At 44.3% G+C, this 17,925-nt stretch overlaps 1 protein-coding gene across 11 annotated transcripts in view; it reads right to left on the bottom strand.

The window, feature by feature from the left end:
* Nucleotides 1-17,925, bottom strand: part of DAG1 (dystroglycan 1) — a 68,578-nt gene that overhangs the window by 19,308 nt on the left and 31,345 nt on the right. For all 11 annotated transcript variants that reach the window (XM_016941097.3, XM_001164796.7, XM_001164754.6 and 8 more), the window contains one exon: nucleotides 5,568-5,968. In XM_016941097.3, the coding sequence (XP_016796586.1) occupies nucleotides 5,568-5,852 (285 nt within the window). In that variant the 5' untranslated portion in view covers nucleotides 5,853-5,968. The remainder of the gene's footprint in view (nucleotides 1-5,567; nucleotides 5,969-17,925) is intronic.

Below are 17,925 nucleotides of genomic sequence, written 5' to 3'. Positions count from 1 at the left end.
AGTCCTCATTCCCTTTGCCAGCCTACAAACATTTGAGGGCCTACTATGTGATGGAAGGCAAACATGACTAACAAAAAACAAGAATTTCAAGTACAGAAATCTGCTAAGAAGAAGATGACACAGAGTTTTGTGGGAAAGCTGCTTTTACCAGGGTGGAAGGAAAGGGCTCCAACAGATGATGTCCAAGTTGAGCCTGAAAGATATGGCTGTACCCATGACAAAAGAAGAATCAAAAGCTTGGGGTGGACCCTAAGCTAGGTGTGTTCACTGGGCAGAAAAGGACCAGTGTGGCTGGGACAAAGTATACAAAGAAAAAGATGTGGGAGAGGAGGTCACAGGCCAGATCATATGGGGTTCGATTCTTGGTGCAGCTCAGTAAAAAGGGATTTTGAATAGATTTAAGCTTTAGAAAGATAAAGACATCTCTTGACTCAATATGGAGAACAAATTGAGAGGTCAAGAACAAAGGCAGGGGGAGCCTAGGAAGAAGTAAGCAAGCAGTAGCTTGGATGAAGGGCAGTACCAGTGGGCCCAAGATATGACTGGGGTCGCCTCAACAAGCATCCTTAGGACCAATATCTGAAATGTTCCTCACACACTCAAGAATAGTGGGCAGGCTGGGCGTGATGGTCATGTCTGTAATCCTAGCACTTTGGGAGGCTGAGGCAGTAGGATCACTTGAGCCTAGGAGTTCAAGACTGGCCTGGGCAACAAAGTGAGACCCATCTCTACAAAAAAATTTAAAAATTACCTGGGTGTGGTGGCGCACACTTATAGTCCCAGTTACTTGGAAGGCTGAGGTGAGAGGATTGCTTAAGCTAGGAGGTGGAGGCTGCAGTGAGCCATGATAGTGCCACTGCACTCCAGCCTGGGCAACAGAGCAAGACCCTGTCTCAAAAAAAAAAAAAAAAAAAAAAACACAAGAATATTAGGCAGACATTAAAAGTTACATTCCCACATAACATTTAATGACTACAGGTAAAAAAATACTCAAGCTACCGTGAATGAAAAATGTTAAAAAAAAAAAAAAAATAGGCCTGGTACAGTGGCTCATCCTGTAATCCCAGCACGTTGGGAGGCCAAGGCAGGCAGATCACCTGAGGTCAGGAGTTTGATACCAGCCTGGCCAACATGGTGAAACCCCATCTCTACTAAAAATACAAAACGTGGGCTGGGCAAGGTGGCTCACCCCTGTAACCCCAGCACTTTGGGAGGCCGAGGTGGGCGGATCACGAGGTCAGGAGTTCGAGACCAGTCTGGCCAATATGGTGAAACCCTAGCCGGGCGTGGTGGCGCATGCCTGTAGTCCCAGCTATTCAGGAGGCTGAGGCAGAAGAATAGCCTGAACCCAGGAGGCGGAGGTTGCACTGAGCTGAGATCACGCCACTGCATTCCAGCCTGGACAAAAGAGCAAGATTCCATCTCAAAAAATATATATATATATGTGTGTGTGTCTATGTATGTGTGTATACACACACACACACACACACACACACACACACACACACACACACACATATATATATATATATATATATATATATATATATATATATATGCCAGGAGTGGTGGTTCAAGCCTATAGTCCCAGCTACTCAGGAGGCTGAGGCAGGAGAATCGCTTGAACCCGGGAGGCGGAGGTTGCAGTAGGCCAAGATCACGCCATTGTACTCCATCCTGGGCGACAAGAGCGAAACTCCATCCCCCCAAAAAAACACAAAAATTAGCCAGGTGTGGTAGCGCATGCCTGTAGTCCCAGCTACTCGGGAGACGGAGGCAGGAGAATCATTTGAACCCGGGAGGTGGAGGTTGCAGTGAGCCGAGACTGTGCCACTGCACTCCAGCCTGGGCAACAAAGTGAGACTCTGTCTCAAAAAAAAAAAAGGTTAAAAAATATATCCACTATGATCCTAGGTCTGTCTAATATGTTAAGATGTCTGTGTGTGTATGTGGCATGACCATCTCTTGATGAGCATAGAAAACGGTAAAGGACTTCACTCTGAATGGTAGAAACCACAGATTTTCTTTTTCCCTTTCTATATTTTCCACAATGTACATTTATGCATCATTATTATAATAAGAAAAAAAATTCCTTTAATATAAAGACTTTCTAAATCCTGCTTTACAGATGCAGAAACCAAAGCTCTAGGAACAAGATCAGGCTTTCTGACCTTCTGACTCCCCAACCCATATAATCCTGGTGGTTAAGACTGGAACGAAGAGTCACACATCTTCATCTGTTTTTCTACAAGCTCATCAGCTACTAAATGGTCTGCTTTCCACAGATAAATATGCTCAGATAAAATCCTGTTTTCTCAGTAAAATCTCTTCACCCCCTTGGTAAATAAGCCTGTTAAACATCTCTCTGCCAAATACAACAAATATCTAGTTTGCTGTATCAGTTCAAGGCACTTCTGGCCAAGATTAATCCACGTAAAACATTCCAATGGCTACTGGAACAAAGGCAACCAATGCAGGGTATGGATATTCAGGATTAAATCTGAAGCTGAGCAAGAAATGTACCTTCCAGAGCCACCACTCTGTATCTAATGGTCAGATTAGCATCTAGCTTGCTGGGATATTACAAAGATTACAAGGAAACTTTATGCAAACACTCTGCAAACTAGGAAGAGCTCTGTGAACTGCTACATGTGAGCTGCTACATGGGCCAAGATCTTCAGAAATACAGTTGCCCCAGAGACCACAAGGTCACTCTGAGAACAAGCCACGGCTTAAAAAGAAGGTGACCAACAGGGAAAAGGAGGCGAACACAAGAAGGGAGCAGGCTGAAGGGGAGGTCCACCCAGATTCAGGGAAAAGGGCACAGACTCACCTCTGCAAGGAAAGAGTGGCATAGAACTTGTGGCCATTTCTAATCTAGAAGCCTGGGGCTTACGGGTCAGGGGGGCAAGCTGGTAAACACCCATCAGAGCCTATATGTGCTTTGACCAATGGAGTAAAATGGAAGTGTTGTTGGGCAAGTTCTGGGCCTTAAGAGATTGGGCAGCTTCCTTTCCTATTTCTTAAAATACCTAATCTTAAAATCCAGCTATCGTGCTTTGAGGACACCTAAGCAGCCCACAGAGAGGTCTACATGAAGAGAAACCAAGGACACTGACCAACAGCCCCAGCTAAGCTCCCTGTCAACAGGCAGCATCAACTTGCCAGCCATGAATGAGCCAACTTGCAGCCATGAATGAGCCAACTTAGAAGTGAATTCCCCAGCCCCAGGTGAGCCACTCTACCTAGTACCATGTGAAACAGAGATAAGGTTCCTTATCTCTGAATTCCTGGCCAAAAAATGTTGAGTAAAACAAGCTGGTTGAGTTAAACCACTGTTTTGGTGGTTTAAACACACCAACAGAAAGCCAGAGCACTAAATGTATGTAGAAGTCTGAATGCAGAGATCATACAGAAAATACCTAACAAAGTATAGGTCTCAGAATACTTTTAGTTCACATGTAGGCCACACCTCTAGAGAAGGAATGCTGTAGGGCAGGAACCAGAAGTTTGAGACCAGCCTGGGGGACAGAGTAAGACCCTATCTAAAAAAATTTTTTGTAACTAATTTTTGTATTTTTTGTAGAGTTGGGGTTTCACCATGTTGCCCAGGCTGGTCTCAAACTCCTGGGCTCAAGCAATCTGCCTCCCTCAGCCTCCCAAAGTGCTAGGATTACAGGTGTAAGTCATCACGCCTAAATTAAAAAAAAAATTTTTTTTAATTAGCTGGGTGTTGCGAGGCTGAGGCAGACAGATCACCCGAGATAAGGAGTTTGAGACCAGCCTGGCCAACATGGTGAAACCCCGTCTCTACTAAAAATACAAAAATTAGCCGGGCATGGTGGTGCACACCTGTAATCCCAGCTACTTGGGAGGCTGAGGCAGGAGAATCACTTGAATCTGGGAGATGGAGGTTGCAGTGAGCTGAGATTGCGTCATTGCATTCCAGCTTGGGTGACAGAGAGAGACTCCATCTCAAAATTAATTAATTAATTAAAATAAATTAAAATTTAAAAATTAGCTGGGCGTGGTGACGTGCGCCTGTAATCCTAGCTACTGAGGAGGCTGAGGCAGGAGAATCACTTGAATCCAGGAGGCGGAGGTTGCAGTGAGCCAAGATTGTGCCATTGCACTCCAGCCTGGGCAACAAGAGCGAAACTCTGTCTCAAAAATAAATAAATAAATAAATTAGCTGGGTGTGGTGGTGCACACCTGTAGTCCCAGCTACTTGGGAGGCTGAAGAGGGAAGAAGGCTTAAGCCTGGGAGGTTAAGGCTGCAGTGAGCCATGGCTGTACCACTGCACTCCAGCCTGAACAACAGAGCAAGACCCTGTCTCAAAAAAAAAAATTGTAAAAGAATATTTCTTTCTTGACATATGAAATTCAAAAATCTCTTTCAAGTCAGAATGGGACTATAAGTGTAAAAAATTAAAAAAGAAAAAGTATCCACAGTAAAGTTTTATTGCCCATTCATTTACATATTGTAAAGGCTACTTTAACAATACACAGGCAGAGTCGAGGAGTTCTGACAGAAACCATATGGCCTGCAAAGCCTAAAATATTTACTGCCTGGAGCTTGGTGCAGTGGTGCATGCCTGCAATCCCAGCACTTTGGGAGGCCAAGGCAGGAAGATGGCTTGAGCTCAGGAGTTCAAGACTAGCTTGAGCAACATGACAAAACCCTATCTCTACAAAAAGTACAAAAATTAGCCAGGTGTGCTGATATGTGCTTATAGTCCCAGCTACTTGGGAGGCTGAGGTGGGAGGATCACTTGAGCCTGGGAGGTCAAGGCTACAGTGAGCCATGATCATGCCAGTGCACTCCAGCTTGGGTGAAGTGTGCTGACTTCTGCTCTAGAAGATGTTTATAACTTGAGGGGTACATCCCACCCACCTGTCCATGAAACAAACTCATTTAAGATCTAGGGGAAATTCCATGGTTCCACAAACTCAGACAGAGAGATGGTGCTTCATCACACAAAAGCTTCCTATTTCACCTGATTTCCATCCTGGGTCAACCAAGACACTCTTCTCTACATGGGCCTCAGATTCCATTGTTCTCTGGATGGCTTCTCCAAAGGATATGGGGCAAGGCTGAAGTTTGGGTACTAATTTTGGTTCTTAAGTGATCAATTACATTAGCCAACATACATCAGCAAATCAGAGCAGAACTCCTATATTTATTTATATCTTATTTTAAAAAGTAAGTTCAAAGCATAAAAGTCCTATTTTTGGGGGTTTAACTCTGTGTTTTATTAAAGGTAACCTTTCCCTATACATGTGACAGACCTTTCCAACAAATCCCTAAATCAGTGTTCAGTAGAACTTCCAGAGTAAAGGCTATTACATGGTGATGCCCTCAGAATAGGAACAAGAATAAAGTTTAGGATGCTATTCTGAGTATATAGGGATTCTCTTATGAACATCAGTGGCTGTCCCTCTTCTAAGGGAGTACTGGAAGAACTGAGCTCAGAATTGGTGAAGCTTAGACTTGAAAAGGAAAAGCCACCAAAACTAAAATGGAAGATGAGAACTCTTCCTCATTTATGCTTTATATCCAGTCTCACCTTGATGATATCTCCACTGGAGGCAATCAAATCTGTTGGAATGGTCACTCGAAATGAGCGCCCGACGACAGCCGTGCCATCAGGAATGCCAACCACTGTGGGAACAGCCTCGTGGAGGTCTGAGAGCACTGAGTGCATGGATGCCTCAAGCTGGTTTTCCCAGTCCCTGACAGCCTCTGAGGGTTCACTGGGCCAGTGGGACTGAGCCATAACCACAGAGAGCAGGAGGAGAAAGGTCCTCCCCCAGAGGGGCAGCAGCAGCGAGAGGCCCACAGACATCCTCATCCCAGGTCCAAGTTTGCTCAAGTCGATAGTCTTGCTAAGTAAGGAAGCAAGTGACTTGGTCCCAGACCTGGATTCTCACCCTCTGCACACCTGCTCCATCCCGGAGCACACAGAGCCTGAAAAAAAAAGAAAAGCAGGTTTAGACTTGAGCAATTCCAGTGGTTCAGTCACATACTATCCTCCAGGAGTTACTGTCAAAAACATCCACCCCGAGTTGGATCAAGCCTCTTACCCCCATGCTCTCTTATACAGAAACCAACAGTTTCGTGCAACTCCTTAGCACTGGAAATGTAGCTGATCCATTAAATATAAAATATACACTGGATTTTGAAAACTTCATAAAAAATGAATGTAAAATGCCTCATTAATACTTTTAAAATATTGATTGCAAACTGAAATGATATGTATTAGTAATATTTTGAATAGTCAGATATATTCAATAAAATATATTAAGTAAACAATAAGTATTAACAAAGAATAAATAATAAAGAAATGTATTAAACAAGACGGGCGCCGTGGCTCACGCCTATAATCCTGGCATCTTGGGAGACTAGGGTGGGTGGATGACTTGAGGTAAGGAGTTCGAAACCAGCCTGGCCAACATGGTAAAATCCCATCTCTACTAAAAATATGAAAATTAGCCGGGCATGGTGGTGGGTGCCTGTAATCCCAGCTACTGAGGAAGCTGAGGCAAGAGAATCACTTGAACCCGGGAGGTGGAGGTTGCAGTGAGCCGAGATTGCGCCACTGCACTCCAGCCTGGGTGACAGAGCGAGACTCCACCTCAAAAAAAAAACAATAAAAGTATTAAGTAAAATATATGATTGAAATTAATTTAATCTTTTCTTCATGTGGCTACCAGGAAAATTTAAGTGACATATGTGGCTCATGTTATATTTCTGTTGGGTGGCACTGCTTTAGACCTAACTTCCAATTTACAGGAAATATGGGAGCCATGCAAAGAAAATCACACAAATCTAGAATGTGGGATCTTCTTCCAAACAACTGGCCTGGTCTCTCCAAATGCTGACATCCCTAAACATAAGATGACTGTTCTCGATTTAGAGACAGCAACCAGACTTGATGTGTGTATCTTTCTAGGGGTAGGGGAGTGGGGACAGAGAAGGTTCTTGCTCTGTGGCCCAGGATAGAGTACAGTGTCATGTTCATAGCTCGATGTAACCTTGAACTCCTGGGCTCAAGTAAATAGCTGGGACTTCAGGTGCACACCACTCCACTCAGCTAGTTTTTAAAAATCTTTTGTACAGACAGTGTCCCACTATGCTGCCCAGGCTGGCCTCAAACTCTTGGCCTCAAGTGATCCTCTCACCTCAGTCTCCCAGGATTAGAAAGGTGAGCAATCTTGCCCAGATAATGTGTATCTCTTGACTGGATTCTGGATTTACTTTTTAAAAAAACACATGAGTCCAGCTCCCAAAGGGGTAATTGAGGAATTTTGCATGTAAACTGGAAATGGGATTTACTGTTATTTTTCTTAGGTGATATGATGGTAGTAAGACTCTATAGGGAATCATCCTCAATCTTATGAATTGTATTTTGAAGTACTTAGGGATGAAGTGTCAAACACTCTGCAACTCACTTCAAAATGATTCAAAGAAAAAAAAATGTATACATGTATATATAGAGATACATTCATGTGGCAAATGTAACAATGAGGCTTAGAAAAATACTTTGAGGCCTGGCGGGTGGGCGCGGTGGCTCATGCCTATAATCCCAGCACTTTGGGAGGCTGAGACAGGAGGTTCACTTGAAGTCAGGAGTTCAAGACCAGCCTGGCCAGCATGGTGAAATCTTGTCTCTACTAAAAATACATGCCAGGCATGGTGGCTCACGCCTGTAACCCTAGCACTTTGGGAGGCCAAGGCAGGCAGATCACCTGACGTCAGGAGTTCAAGACCAGCCTGGCCAACATGGTGAAACCCCGTCTCTACTACAAATACAAAAAATTAGCCAGGCGTGGTGGTGCATGCCTGAAGTCGCAGCTACTTAGGAGGCTGAGGCAGGAGAATCCCTTGAACCTGGTAGGCAGAGGTTGCAGTGAGCGGAGACTGCACCACTGCACTCTAGCCTAGGTGACAGAGCAAGACCCTGTCTCAAAAACAATACATACATACATACACACAAAGAAATACAAATACAAAAATTAGCCGGGTGTGGTGGCAGGCACCTGTAATCCCAGCTACTCGGGAGGCTGAAGCAGGAGAATTGCTCGAACCCAGGAGGCAGAGGCTGAAGTGAGCCGAGAATGCGCCATTGCATTCCAGCTTGGGCAACAAGAGCAAAACTCCATCTCATTATTAAAAAAAAAAAAAAAAAAAAGCAAAATAAACCAAAAGCAAGCAGAAGGAAATAATAAAAAGCAAAAAACCCCAATGAAACTGAAAACAAAAACAGAGAAAAACCATTGAAACAAACAACTAGTTATTTGAAAAGATTAATAAAATTGATCAATCTCAAGAATGATACAAGAAAAAAGAGAAGACAATTACTAACATCAACAATGAGGCAGGAGATCTCACTAGATATTGCAGACATCAAAAGAAAAATAAGGAAACACTATAAACAACTCTACACGGACAAATATGAATCAAACTAAACGAACAGATTCCTCTCAAAAAATACAAACTACTACAACTCATCCAATATGGTATAATTTCTATTAAGAAAATTATTTTACAGAGGCAGAAAGGATAAAATTTTTTTTTAAGACAGAAGTCCCAGGTACTCAGGAGGCTAAGGAAGGAGGTTGGCTTGAGCCCAGTTCAAGGCTGTAATAAGCCATAATCACACCACTGCACTCTAGCCTGGATGACAGATTGAGACTGTCTCAAAAGAAAAGGAAAAGATAAAGGAAAGGAAAAGAAAAAGAAAAAAAAGAAAAGAAAAATATTAAGGAAATTGAATTTGTAATTTTTTTAAATTTATTTATTTGAGATGGAGCCTTGCTCTGTCGCCTAGACTGGAATGTAGTGCACAATCTCGGCTCACTGTAACCTCCGCCTCCCAGGTTCAAACAATTCTCCTGCCTCAGCCTCCCGAGTAGCTGGGATTACAGGCTCCCACCACCACGCCCAGCTAATTTTTGTATTTTTAATAGAGACGGGGTTTTGCCATGTTGACCAGGCTGGTCTTGAACTCCTGACCTCAGGTGATCCGCCCACCTCAGCCTCCCAAAGTGCTGGGATTACAGGTGTGAGCCACCACGCCTGACCCTGAATTTGTAATTTTAAAACTCCCACAAAAAGAAATCTACAGGCCTGAATGACATCAGTGGTAAGTTCTACCAATCTTCTCTTTTTCTTCTTTTTCTTTTTTTTGGAGAAGGAGTTGGCCAGGCTGGTCCTGAACTCCTGACCTCAAGTGATCCACCCGCCTTGGACTCCCAAAGTTCTGGGATTACAGGCATGAGCCACTGCCAGGCACAAACTCTTCCAGAAAGCAGACAAGGAGGAAACACATCCTGATTCATTTTGTTTTAATATATTGAATTTTCTTTATTTAACTTTTTACTTATTTTTCTTTTTTTTTTTTTTCATTTTTCTTTTTTAGAAATGGGGTCTTGCTACGTTGCCCAAGCTGGATTTGAACTCCTGGGCTCAAGCAGTCTCCACCACCTCAGCCTCCTGAGTAGCTAGGACTATAGGCATTTGCCACCACACTTGGCTCCAATTCATTCTATTAAGGTAGCATTATCCTGATATCTAAATCAAACCAAGATATTACAACAAAACTATAGACCAGTATCTATCATGAAAACAGACACGAAAGTCTTTAAGAAAACATGATCAAACAGAATTCAGCAATATATTAAAAGAAATATATACCATGACCAAGTGGTACTTATTCCAGAGATGCAAGGAGAGCTCAATATTTGAAAATTAATCAGCTCAATATTTGAAAATTAACCATATTAACAGGCTACAGAAAAAAAATCACATGGTCATACCAATTGATGCAGAGAAAGTGTCTGACAAAATTCAACACTGATTCATAATAAAAAAACTCTCAGACAAATAGGAACAGAGGGGAACTTCTTCAACTTGATAAAGAGCATCTACCAAAAACCCCTACAGCTAACATTGTATTTACTGGTGACAAACTGAGTGATTTATCCTTAAGAACAGAAACAAGGCAAAGAATGTCCACTATCACCATTCATACACAACATAATGCTAGAAGTTCTAGCTAGTGCAATAAAGTGAGAAAAAAAGTATAGTGGCCAGGCGCAGTGGCCCACGCCTGTAATCCCAGAACTTTGGGAGGCTGAGGCCGGTGAATCACCTGGGTCAGGAGTTCAAGACCAGCCTGACTAACATGGTGAAACCCCATCTCTACTAAATACAAAAAATTAGCCAGGCGTGGTGGCGGGCACCTGTAATCCTAGCTACTCAGGAGGCTGAAGCAGGAGAATCGCTTGAACCCAGGAGGCAGTGGTTGTAGTGAGCCAAGATCAAGCCATTGCACTCCAGCCTGGGCAACAGGAGTGAAACTCTGACTCAAAAAAAAAAAAAAAAAGAAAAAAAAATAGGCCGGGCGTGGTGGCTCACGCCTATAATCCCAGCACCTTGGGGGGCCGAGGCAGGTGGATCACCTGAGGTCGGGAGTTCGAGACCAGCCTGGCCAACATGGAGAAACCCCATCTCTACTAAAAAAAAAAATACAAAATTAGCCAGGCATGGTGGTGCATGCCCAGCTACTCAGGAGGCTGAGGCAGGAGAATTGTTTGAACCTGGGAGGTGGAGGTTGCGGTGAGCCAAGATGGCGCCATTGCACTCCAACCTGGGCAACAAGAGCGAAACTCCGTCTCAAAAAAAAAAGTTTGGCATACAGATTGGAAAAGAAAAAATAAAATTGCCCTTATTTGCAGATGACATAATTGTCTATGTAGAAAATGCCAAAGAATCCATAAGAAAACTCCTTATAGTCCTATATCAGTTCTATAATAAGTGAGTTCAACAAGGTCACAGAACACAAAAACATTCAAAAATCAATTGTATTTCTATATACTGCAACATGTGGACACCAAAATTAAAAATACAGTATCATTTAAACTATTCAAAAAAATTACTTAGGTGCAAATCTAACAAAACATGTACAGAATTTGTATGCTGAAAACTATGCATACACCTGTGATCCCAGCTACGCAAGAGGCTGACGGAGGAACCCAGGAGTTTGACACCAGCCTTGGCAACATAGTAATTAAAAAAAAATAAGGGCGGGGTGCAGTGGCTCATACCTATAATCCCAACAATCCGGGAGGCTGAGGCAGAAGCATCACTTGAGCCCAGGAGTTAGAAACCAATCTGGGCAACACAGTAAGACCTCATCTCTACAAAAATTTTAAAAATTAGCCAAGTGTGGTGGCATGCACCTGTGGCCTCAGCTACGTGGGAGGATCGCTCGAGCCCAGCAGGTCAAGGCTCAGTGAGCCACGTTCACACTCCAGGCTGCACTCCAGCCTGGGCAACGGAGCAAGACCCTGTCTCAAAAATAACAATAGTAATTTTAAAATTAAAAAAAAAAAAGAAGAAGACTGTAATGGTGGAGGGACAGATACATAGACCAATGGAATATAATAGGGAATACAGCTGGGCACAGTGGCTCACACCTGTAATCCCAGCACTTTGGGAGGCCGAGACGGGCGGATCACGAGGTCAGGAGATCGAGGCCATCCTGGCTAACATGGTGAAACCCCGTCTCTACTAAATATACAAAAAAAGAAAAAAAAAATTAGCTGGGCATGGTAGCGGGCGCCTGTAGTCCCAGCTACTCAGCTACTGGGGAGGCTGAGGCAGGAGAATGGCATGAACCCAGGAGGCAGAGGTTGGAGTGAGCCGAGATCGTGCCACTGCACTCCAGCCTGAGCAACAGAGTGAGACTCCGTCAAAAAAAACAAAAAAAAAAGACTGTATTGGTGGAAGGACAGATACATAGACAAATGGAATATAATAGGGAATCCAGAAATAGACATACACAAATATACCCAAGTGATTTTTGACAACAATGCAAAAGCAATTCAACGGGGAAAAAATTGCCTTTTCAACAAATGGTACAACCCAGATGTCCTTCAATGGGTGAATGATTAAACAAACTATGGTACATGCATACCATGGAATACTAATAAACAATAAAAATGAATGAACTATGGATACGCTCAACAACTTGGATGAATTTCCAAGCAATCTTGCTAAGTGAAAAAAAAAAAGCCAACCCCAAAAGGTTACATACTATACTATATAGTTTCATTTTTATAACATTCTTGAATGACAAAATTATAGAAACAGAGAACTGATTAGTGGGTGCCAGGAGTTACAGAAGGGGGTCAGAGTGTGAAGGAGGCAGATGTGGCTATAAAAGGACAACATAAAATATCCTGTGGCAATGGAAATGTTCTGTACCTTGACTATACCATTTCCAATATCCTGCCTGTGATATATATTGTACTATATAGTTTTGCAAGATGTTACCATGGGGGGAACTGGGTAACTGTACATATGATCCCTCTTCTAACAACTGTGAATTCACAATTATCTCAAAAAATCTTTTAAATCTTAAGATAAATTTGAATTTGAATTTTAAATCTGACACAGTAAGACTCTGTCTCAAAAAAACACCTTTAAATTTCTTTTTTCTTTTTTTTTTTTGAGACAGGGTCTCACTCTGTGGCCCAGGCTGGAGTGCAATGGCACAATCACAGCTCAGTGCAGCCTCGACCTCCCGGGCTCACGCGATCCTCCCACCTCAGCTTCCGAAATAGCTGGGACCACAGGCATGTGCTACCACACCTGGCTAATGTTTTTGTACCTGTAGAGACAGTGTCACCATGTTGCCCAGCCTGGTCTCAAAATCCTGGGCTAAAGCAATCCACCCACCTTGGCCTCTCAAACTTCTGGGATTACAAGCATGCACCACCAGGCCTGGCCAATAATTTTTAATGCCTAAAGGACACCTTAAAGAAAGAAAAAAATGGCTAACCACAGGCTGGGAAAGAGCTTTTTCAATGCATGTGATAGGTAATGAATCCTTATCAAAAAATATCAAGCAACCTAAAACAATAAAAATGGGCTGAAGATAGGAAGAACGAACCAACAAGTAATTCACAGAGAAGAAAACCTGAATAGCAGTAAACTTACAAAAAGGATGCTCAACCTTACCAATAATCAGGGAAAAGAAAATTAAAGTAACAGCAAAAACCTTTCCACACCAATCAGATGGGCCAAAATGTTCCAATGTGACACCACTGAGGGGACAGGACCACATGGCTGTTGGTGGGAGCTGTGAGCTGCCCCAGCACCCTGGAGAAGACTCACCATGTAGCTGGGCCCTTCCACTCCTAGGCACACAGACAGGAAAGTGCAAACATATATGGAGAGACGGCATACGCATGTTCACTGCAACACTGGAAAGTTAAAAACAATCCTAATGTCCATGTACTGGAATATATATCAAGAGGCTTTCATGGAATATCATGGAACTCTGTAGGACAATTAAAAAAACTAAAACAAGTATCAACATGTGTAAATCTCAAAAAGTGCTGACCGGGCGCGGTGACTCATGTCTGTAATCCCAGCACTTTGGGAGGCCAAGGAGGGCAGATCACAAGGTCAGGAGTTCGAGACCAGCCTGGCCAACATGGGGAAACCCCGTCTGTACTAAAAATACAAAAATTAGCCAGGTGTGGTGGCAGGTGCCTGTAATCCCAGCTACTCAGAGGCTGAGGCAGGAGAATCGCTTGAACCCGGGAGGCAGAGGTTGCAGTGAGCCGAGATCGCGCCACTGCATTCCAGCCAGGGAGACAGAGCAAAACACTGCCTCAAAAAAAAACAAAGGGGGGGGCTTAGTGAAAAGTGCCCACTGCAGAAAGATACAATACCATTAAGGTAAAATGTTTATGGGAGGCTGACGCAGGAGAATCGCTTGAGCCCGGGAGGCGGAAGTTGCTGTGAGCAGAGGTCATGCCACTCCACTCCAGCCTGGTAGTGCTGGAGACACTGGTGTGGGAGACAGAGTGAGACTCCGTCTCAAAAAATAAATAGGCCGGGCGCGGTGGCTCACGCTTGTAATCCCAGAACTTTGAGAGGCCGAGGCAGGCGGATCACTTGAGGACAGCAGTTCGAGACCAGCCTGGCCAACATGGTGAAACTCTGTCTCTACTAAAAATACAAAAAAATTAGCTGGGCATGGTGACAGGCGCCTGTAATCCCAGCTACTCAGGGGGCTGAGGCAGGAGAATCACTTCAATCCAGAAGGCGGGGGTTGCAGTGAGCCGAGATCACGCCATTGCAACCCAACCTGGACAACAAGAGCAAAACTCCTTCTCAAAAAAAATAAATAAATAAAACAAAATAAAATAAGTAAGTAAAATGTTTAAATTACATATTGTTTATGGATTCATGTATAATAAGAAAATCATGCAGAGGTTCATAAACACTAAATTCAAGATTTTGGTAACTGCAAAAGGAGGGCAAGGGGAAAAGCAGGGGTTCAAAAGGGTCTCCAACTTTGTGTTTTACTTTCTAAATCTTATAAAAATATGGAACAGGCTGGGCGCAGTGGTTCACGCCTGTAATCCCAGCACTTTGGGAGGCCGAGGCGGGGATCACTTGATGTCAGGAGTTCCAGACCAGCCTGGCCAACATCAAGAAACCCCATCTCTACTAAAAATACAAACTTAGCTGGGCGTGGTAGCACATGCCTGTAATCCCAGATATTCTGAAGGCTGAGACAGGAGAATCACTTGAACCTGGGAGGCAGAGGTTGCGGTGAGCTGAAATCATGCCATTGCACTCCAGCCTGGGCAACAGGAGCGAAACTCTGTCTCAAAATAAAATAAAATAAAATACAAAAAAATTAGCCAGGTGTGGTGGTGAGCACCTGTAATCCCAGCCACTCGGGAGGCTGAGGCAGGAGAATCACTTAAACCCAGGAGGCAGAGGCTGCAATGAGCCGAGATCATGCCACTACACTCCAGCCTGGGCAACAAGGGCAAAACTCTCAAAAAAAAAAAAAAAAAAAAAAAAAGAAAAAGAAAGAAAGAAACAACATTAAGGTGTGACAAAGTAGTTGGGTGGCAGATACTTAGGGGTATGTGATGTTAGGCTATGTTCTCTACTGAGTACTTGAAACACATGAAGGTGCAGAGCTTGACTGAATTCTGTGATCCCAAAATTAAAAAAAAATCCTGGCCAAGCGCAGTGGCCCATGCCTGTTATCCCAGCACTTTGGGAGGCCGAGACGGGTGGATCACGAGGTCAGGAGATCGAGACCATCCTGGCTAACATGGTGAAACCCCGTCTCTACTAAAAATACAAAAAATTAGCCGGGCGTGGTGGCGGGCGCCTGTAGTCCCAGCTACTCGGGAGGCTGAGGCAGGAGAATGGCGTGAACCCGGGAGGCGGAGCTTGCAGTGAGCCGAGATCACACCACTGCACTCCAGCCTAGGCGACAGAGCAAGACTCCGTCTCAAAAAAAAAAAAAAAAAAGAAAGTTAAAGATATCTTACAATTTAGCACGATATAGTTTGATTGATTCCTGTCATCAATGTGAGATAAGTAATAGGTAAAACATTGTCCTCTTTCCTCTCTACTACCTTGTTCCACACTCCAAGGCCCATGGGACCAGGTGGCTCTCACAGGATTTCAGACCCATTCCTCCGCAGGAACCTTCCCTCCCTGCCATCAGTAGATGGCTGGGTCACTTTTGCCCACCACAGGCTCACCAGCAATGTTAAGTGCCACACTCAGCAAAAGGGACCAAATGACCATGTACATAGATGGAGGAGCCCTATGGGCATCAGTTCCAAGAACCATTTAACTTGCAGTGATGTCTGAAGGGTCCTCCACCAGGAACTCCTTCTCAACAACCAGCACTCCCGGTACTCTGGTGAGGGTCTTCTCCTCAGATCTCTATAAAGTGCTCCAAGTTGAAGGTTTTTCTTCAACTCTTTTCTGTGTAGTTTTTGTTTTGGTTTTTTGGTCACCCAGGCTGGAAATGGTGTAATCACAGCTCACTGCAGCCTCAACCTCTGGGCTCAAGAAAACCTCCTATCAGCCTCTCAAGTAGCTGGAACTACAGGTGTGCGCCACCACACCAGGCTAATTTGCAAATTTTGTTGAAGAGATACAGACTATATTACCCAGGCTGGTTTCAAACTCATGGGCTCAAGCAATCCTCCTGCCTTGGCCTCCCAAAGTGTTGGGAACAGGCGTGAGCCACTGTGCTTGGCCTACAGTTTTCTTTACTGGCCTTTTCCTTTCTTATGCATTTTAATCCTTTTTTTTTTTTTTTTTTTTGGAGAGGGAGTCTCACTCTGTCACCCGGGCTGGAGTACAGTGGCATGATCTCGGCTCACTGCAACCTCTGCCTCCCGGGTTGAAGCAATTCTCCCTGCCTCAGCCTCCCAAGTAGCTGGGACTACAAGCACCTGCCACCACGCTTGGCTAATTTTTGTATTTTTTAGTGGAGACAGAGTTTCGCCATGTTGGCCAGGCTGGTCTTGAACTCCTGACCTCGGGTGGTCTGCCCACCTCGGCCTCCCAAAGTGCTGGGATTACAGGTATGAGCCACCATGCCCAGACGTACTTTAATTCTAATTTAATAAATGGCTCAGCTCAACCAACACCCCCACAAGACTGTAAGTTGTGGGAGAGCAGGGATACATCTGTTGCAATCTCTAATATGTGCCCAGCACTCATCCAGTGCCAGACATACACCATACACCTAATGAATGAATGGGGAGACACAGGACCTTTTTTTTAAGTTCTTCCCATCATCTTTAGTCTTTACTTCACTTATTAGATCCAGCTGATCTTTCACTATTCCAATTTCATTCTCAATTTTAAAATTCTCAGCTTATTTAAAAACAATCAGTTATGAGACACACCCTGCCCTACCAGGAACTTAAGCTGTCTGCTATCTGCGGACACATGACGACATGGGGTGTCTGTTTCATGGGCATGACTAAGTGCTCTGCATTTAGCAGGCAGGCGATGTTCAGGGCACAACTCCAACTACTATGTGTTGGTTTTCCATGCTCTAAGGAGAAAAATTTTTTGCCACTTGGTAATAAAACACCCTTTTGTCTTTCTGATGCTGGCTTCCTATAAGCAAGGGTCATGTCTGCCTGTGCTAGGAATCTGATAGGCTGCATCCATATACTTGTATCAGAATGTCCCTCTGGAAGTTTTTTTTACACAGTCTCATACTCATACACTCAGTCATTCAGATAGAGACACTACAGAGATCCTCCTCCTCGTGGTTCAGAGACCAAGGTCCAAACAGAGGTAAATACTCAGTCGTGGTCACATACAGCTTGGTGGCCAGAACATGTGGGAGAAAAGAGTGCTTGGGAACCACAGATTCTGGCAAGATTCTGGCCACAGCCACCTAGTCTTCCTGACACAGCTACCCAATTTAACACCTCACACTCATTCACATTATATCCTCTAAAAGAGAGTAGGAAGTGCTCAAGGCAGCCCAAGAACATATCTTAGCTGGATTCACCACTGGCTGACAGGAGCTACAGAAGCTCTCTTTTTCGAGTAGTGGGAATGGGAACCTCATTCCTCTGTGCCAGCACCCAGTGCAGTACCCACAACTGAGTCTAAGCTCTCAGCACTGCCCCAGACCCCAGACCCTGAGACTCACTACAGATAAACACCCTCAGCCAGAAGAACCAGAGCTAGTTGGGGTAGGGCCAGTAAGTGGCTCGCATCTGCCAATGACCAGGCACTCCCTTCCTCCCAGTTGTGATATGTGGGACTCTCAAGTGATGGGCAGAAGTAAAATGTCAGGCCAGGTGCAGTGGCTCACGCCTGTAATACCAGCACTTTGGAGGCTGAGGCGGGCAGATCACGAGGTCAGGAGTTCAAGACCAGCCTGGCCAACATGGTGAAACCCCATCTCTACTAAAAATACAAAAATTAGCCAGGCATGGTGGCGGACACCTATAATCCCAGCTACTCGGGAGGCTGAGACAGGAAAATTGCTTGAACCCGGGAAGCGGAGGCTACAGTGAGCCAAGATCACACCAGTGCACTCCAGACTGGGTGAC

This window comes from Pan troglodytes, chromosome 2, assembly GCF_028858775.2.
Source record: "Pan troglodytes isolate AG18354 chromosome 2, NHGRI_mPanTro3-v2.0_pri, whole genome shotgun sequence".
Lineage (NCBI taxonomy): Eukaryota > Metazoa > Chordata > Mammalia > Primates > Hominidae > Pan > Pan troglodytes.
Note: the sequence above shows the minus strand (reverse complement) of the source record. Positions and strands in the feature narration are given on the sequence as shown.